At 37.4% G+C, this 5,909-nt stretch overlaps 1 protein-coding gene across 1 annotated transcript in view; it reads right to left on the bottom strand.

Moving 5' to 3' along the window:
* The window catches only part of PAK5 (p21 (RAC1) activated kinase 5), a 206,137-nt gene that overhangs the window by 128,463 nt on the left and 71,765 nt on the right, over positions 1-5,909 (bottom strand). Inside the window, exon 2 of the mRNA XM_027772827.1 lies at positions 3,003-3,217. Within this exon, the coding sequence (XP_027628628.1) occupies positions 3,003-3,206 (204 nt within the window). The 5' untranslated portion in view covers positions 3,207-3,217. The remainder of the gene's footprint in view (positions 1-3,002; positions 3,218-5,909) is intronic.

Here is a 5,909-nt window from a genome sequence, read left to right as displayed (position 1 = left end):
CCGTGATCCCTTCTCCATTACAATGGGCAGGGGCAGAAGATAAAGGAGGAGATAAAACGTCAGCTTTAGAACATTAGAAATATGGAAGATGACAAAGATGAAGGAAATGTAGTCAGTCTGAGTTTTGCTTTGGTGTTCTCTGTGATTCCCCAGTCTCGAAAGAACTGAAAGAAGATTGTTAGAGTGACTGGATGATAGCATGGTGGTATGTAGGGCTCTGTGAGGCTGACCTTTGTGGGAAGGTCCAGGTTCAAATCTGGAGACCTACCTGAATATACCAGGCATGTGGTTACTATGATGTAGAACTGGTTGAAGCTGGGAGTAAACTGTGGTATGAGTACTCTGTGACTCTGTCTCTCTGCCTGTATCTCTTTCTCTCTCTCAATGGAAGAAAGAAGGAAACTTTATAAAAAGGAAAGAACTTTGTTTGAAAGACACTGGAGGCTAACTTAGAGAAAAACAGTGAGTAAGGATGTAAGCATTTAAATGACTTCAAAATTATTAGTGTAACTGATGAATTCTATCAGAGAGGAGGGAATAATGAGCCAGCCTCATTAAAGAGATGGACAAAATGAGGCAGAAGATCCTCTTAAATCCTGCATCCACTGAACTTCATGGGCTAACACTAGTATTGAACCTCTTTCTTCAATATCAGGTGGGACTAGTAGGAGGTGGATAAGTAAGAAGTGATGTGAAATAAATTATATTTGGTCCTTACCAATAATGAAGACACTCTCTAACATAAATAGCATATGTCCTGGGTCTTTAGCTAGGATGTTTCTATAAGAATCTGCTTCCCGGGAACCAGCAGTTAGCGTAATGGCTATGTTGGTGGACTCCCACGTAGTCGACCGCGGTTCATGTCCCGGACCCAGTGGCTTAAAACTCACGCCGGGCGCGTGTGCATGCGTGCCCAAGATCCCGAGAGGAGAATGGAGGAGAAGGGATTGTGGCGTGACCATCCCCCCTGGGGGGTGATTCCTCGCTTTCTGTCTCTCTGTCTCTCTCTGTCTGTTTGGTGAGCACACGCGACCTATAGCGAAAATCTCTCCCCCCCCCAAAAAAAAAGAATCTGCTTCCTTCTGGAATGTTCTTTATCCAATGGTAATGAAAATGGTGCTCTTACGTAAGAAAATAAGTCTTAAGTTTACTTGGAAATTTTCCTTCACCATGCTGATCAATGGTAAAGGATTTTTTCTTAGTATGCTGCCCATTCCATTTTATGCATTGGACAAAAATCAGGATATAAGAAAAATAATAAACTAAAAAATAAATTCTTTCCAAACACAACTTCTTTTTGGATATGGTCTATCTTATTATTTGGCTATTAATGAAGCATTAGAGTTCTAGGGGAGAAATGAAGTTTAATAGTAAGGTATGCCTAATATTACTATCGGAATTGTCCAGTTGGTCAATTTTTATTAAGCGTCAAGTAGTAACTATTTAAAATAAAGGCTGCTTTTCCCTCAAAGATTTATATTTACAAATATCCATCTTTTGTATACTTAACATTTTAGTCGGTCTGAAAAGTTTCCAAATCCCATCAGAAAATCAAACCGACAAGATGCAGGGTTATATAAATCTGTATTGATCTTTGGGCAGAACAGACTCATATATTCAAAACCAGAATAAAATGATCAAAACTATGCATGGATATTAGAATCACCATTTTAATTTAGCTCAAGTGATATTTTAAAAGCATATCATAATTTACCAGGAGTACTCCTTTACATTCTTAAAAAATGTATCCAGGTTTGCTTTGCATATTATTTAAACATAATTTATGCATTATTCATGTCAACACAGACTGAGGTATTCACACTGCACAGTTGTTTTATAATACACTGAGCATGGGAAGAATCTGAACTCCGTGCTTTGTCTGGATTGCAAAACTCTGCAATGAGTTATTAAATAATATGCTGATAAAGTTCAATGATAAGTTTAACTTCTATAGAGAGCTTTTGGGCAATTGCCTGATAATCTATAGAATTCTTACCATTCTGAAATATAGAAGGAAAGTACAATGTCTGAGTTTCCTTTGTAGTAACTTGGCATATCTGAAAATTATTTGGTTTACTTTCTGCTTTAATACAATTATTTCCATGAATATCCCTTGACAAAAATTCAAGGGAAATTATATCATATTCTAGGACTTGAATTATTTGATTATATGTGAAATAGTTCTCTCAGGCTATATAGACAAATTTGAAGATATACAAGTACATATTCAAGGGGTCTTTAAAAGATCATAAACTTCTTAAAAGTTGCCTCCTATAGTTAAAAATATTTATGATTGTTAAAATCTATTAGAACCAAATTTTACATAAAATGTTGAAATAGTTTGAGAGCAAATGGAAAGCCACAAATGTTGACTAATATTTGATTAGAGGTTACTGCCAATATTAACCAGAGATAATGGATGATATTCTTCAGAATAAATACTTGCAAACACCATTTAGAGGAAATAAAAATGTCCTCTTTTGTGATTGCACTTCATGTGCTTCGTTTAAAAATAGAGAATCTCACATCTGAAAGCTGAGGTTCCTCTCCATGTGCCGTAATTTACAGTAAGTATTGAACATTGTAATTATTGAAGAATAATTGATAATTAGTGAATGTTAAAAAAATGGCTAGTTTAGTCAGTGTGCAGCTTGCCCATTAAAATGGTATATTGCATCAAATAAGGATATGCTACTTCTTTCTTAAAAATTTTTTTTTTTTTGCTAGAGGGTACATGCACAGGAAAAAGAGAGAAAGAGGGAAAGTGAGAATGCACACTCCCCATGAGGATGATTATGTTGCAATTCCTTCTCCTCCATTTCTCCCTCCTTTCAGGATTTTGAGCACACATACATACATGCCAGCATGTTTTTCAAGCCACTGGATCTGGGACTCAAACCACCAGTTGGCCATGTGAGATCCAGTCACTTTAACTACCAAGCCACCTGACTGGCCCAAGAATATGCTTCTTAAGTCAGCCTGAGGACAGAGTTATCGCATACCTTCATAGGAGCCAGCTGTATGGGTGTGATGCATGAAGGGTCGACCATAGGCTTTGGTCTATTGGCTGTATCAGCCAACAGGCTGTGCCACTGCTGGGGAAGGCCAGTAAACTTCTGTTCTTGTGGATCAAACCCCGTATGAACTCTGTGCTCGAAGTTGGATGGGCCAGATATTTCAATCTTTTTCTTTTTCTTCCCAAACATGATGTAAAAACCTGGGAAATGTAAACAGAAAGGAGGCAGCTGTTTATATCTTGCCTGCAGGAGACAGTAAGGATGTAGTTAGTAAATCATTCACAGTTACAGATTTTCAGTTTTTTCCCTAGATGCCAGCTGTGAAAAACAAAAGCTGGATTTTCAGGGTGTATAGATAAGATGATTTAATTCAAATTTTTTTGTTTTCTCTTTGAACTAGCCATAGAATCTATAGTTCCCATTGACTTTGGACTTGGCCATGTGATTTGCTTTGACCAATGGCCTATGACTGGGAGAGACAGTCAGGGTTGAGTGTGTTTCTACTTTCACCCTTGTGCTCATGCCACTTGCCATAAACAACTCTCAAAATACCTAGGTTCTAGAAGGAAATATGTCTGAAGCAGACACAAGCCCATGCTCTAATCTGAAGCCAAGATCAGATAACTGATCTGAGCTGTAGCTGAGCCATAGCCAACACTTTAGTGAGAAATCAATGTTTTAATTAAATGAGTGAGATTTGGGCTTGTTTGTTACTTGGTATTATCGAAGCAAAAGCTTACCAGTACACAGGGAGAAGCACCTCACAAAGTTTGACATGAACTTAAAATCCAAAACATTTGTGTGGAAAAAAATATATATGTGCACACATGAAAAAATAGATTAACAATTACGTTCACCACATAATGTTATTATTAACATTAAATAAGCAAACATTTATAAAGCACTTTAAAAAGCATCTGGCACACAGTAAATGCTGCAAGTGTTAACTAAACTTCAGGGTGAATATACAAAATACTAGACTATGTTGTTGACAGAAAAGTAAACTAGAGGGACAAAGCAGACAGGAAGATTCACTTTTACTGTATATTTTCACTGTATGTTATACTATATTTAGATGTATTTTACTTGTTTGAAACAACATAGTTTACATATCCAATGGCCAGAGTATCCATATAAAATATGTAAAAGAAGCAAAATATACTTTATGGTATTGAAAACTATATAAGATAATCTGAGTTTGAATCTCAGTTGGGTCACCTACTACCTGTGATATTTGGGAATTGCTTTTTCCTCTCTGAATGAACTCATCTGTGAACAGGACCATCATAATTTTGGGAAATATTACAACACTGTTATGAGCACAATAATAGATGATGTTTTGGCTTAAATATTGCTTTGTTAGAGAAGCCTTATCTCAGCTCTTAGACTGGAATGGGTGGGTTCTCTATTTCTACAGTTCTATGTATATATTCTTCATAGCATTTACCCACTTGAGCTTAATTAACTACATGTGAACGTGTGCTTGATGTTGGCTTTAAGATCCATGAAGGCAAGGAGGTTTCCTCCTTGCTGATTATTATTTGCCAATTTCTGGCATATGGTAGGATTCAAGAAATATTTGCTAAAGGACTAAAATTACTCCAAACAGTATATTTATTCACTAAATAGCAAATGGGTCAAGACTCCATAGATAGTGATATTTTCCTTCACTCTTTTCATCTCATCTTTCTACCTTATTTCATCCTCATTAAAAACTTCAGATTCTTCTTTCAACTATTTATCCCTACTCGGTGAGCAGGGTTTTCCTGCTGCTTTCCAGTTTTCTCAAGCTCTTGTTCTTTCCGCAACCTGCATAAATATTGTCTCAACAATAGTCAGATCATTCACAGCCTTACCTCCCCAGACTTCATCAAAACCCATCCAATCATCCTGGTTGTTACTTCAGACTAATTTGGAAAACTAATAAAAGGCAATAATGAAAAGTGAACGAAAGATAAGGGCTCAGAATATCTTGATGTATGATCTTTGCTGGGAAATATAATTACAATTTTTCTAAAATTCTTTAAGTACTATACTGAAAGGAGATTAATAAATATAGGTCAGCTTATCTTAAAGATTTGAGCATATCTAAGCCAAAGTATGGAGGTTGCAAGGATGAGCCATAGTACTTCAAGCCTTCCAGGGTACATGTCATGTCCTTGAGTAGGCCTCTTCTACAGTTTCTGGGCTTAGATTTATAATTAGCTGTGGTCAGTGAACAATAGATGATATGACAGGAGCATGCTGTTGTTGGAACCTTCCACTGGCCTGATAGCAAAGCCAATCTATCCTGCTTGAGGATGAGAGAAGATAGAGCCCAGCCACCTGTATCCCCAGCCAACAACCAGCTACCCCCCAAAGCAGAGTTGCCTTGCTGATCCACAGCTACCCACATGAAGAAGCCCAGTCAAAACCAGTGAAAGTGCCACCCAGCTGAACTGGACTGAAATGTGCTGACCTATCAGAAAGCAAATAAATGATTGTTGCTTTAAACCATTATCTTTTAGAGCAGATAGTTGCACAGAAGAAGCTATTAGCAAAAACCCGATTATCATCCTGTACCTGCATCTTCAGAGGCTCATCACTTTCCTCTTTCTATTTTATCAGCTTTAAGCTTTCTAGTAACAATGTCCAATCTGTCAAAAAAAATTTTTTAAAACAGAATTTTGCTATAGGGAACATACACTTGCCAGAGAGACAAGAGAGAGACAAAGAGACAGAAAGTGAGAAATCACTGTCCCCGGGGAACGGCCATGCCATAATCCCTTCTGCTTTATTTTCCTCTTGGGGTCTTGGACACGAATGTACATGCACCCAGGGTGAGTTTTAAGCCACTGGGTTGGGGATTCAAACCACATGGCAGAGGGTGAGGGATAAGGAATCAAGGATGGC

The sequence above is a fragment of the Tupaia chinensis genome, unplaced genomic scaffold (assembly GCF_000334495.1).
Source record: "Tupaia chinensis unplaced genomic scaffold, TupChi_1.0 Scaffold000305_1, whole genome shotgun sequence".
Taxonomy (NCBI): Eukaryota; Metazoa; Chordata; class Mammalia; order Scandentia; family Tupaiidae; genus Tupaia; species Tupaia belangeri.
The sequence above is the reverse complement of the archived record's forward strand: the minus strand, read 5'-3'. Positions and strand labels throughout refer to the sequence as shown.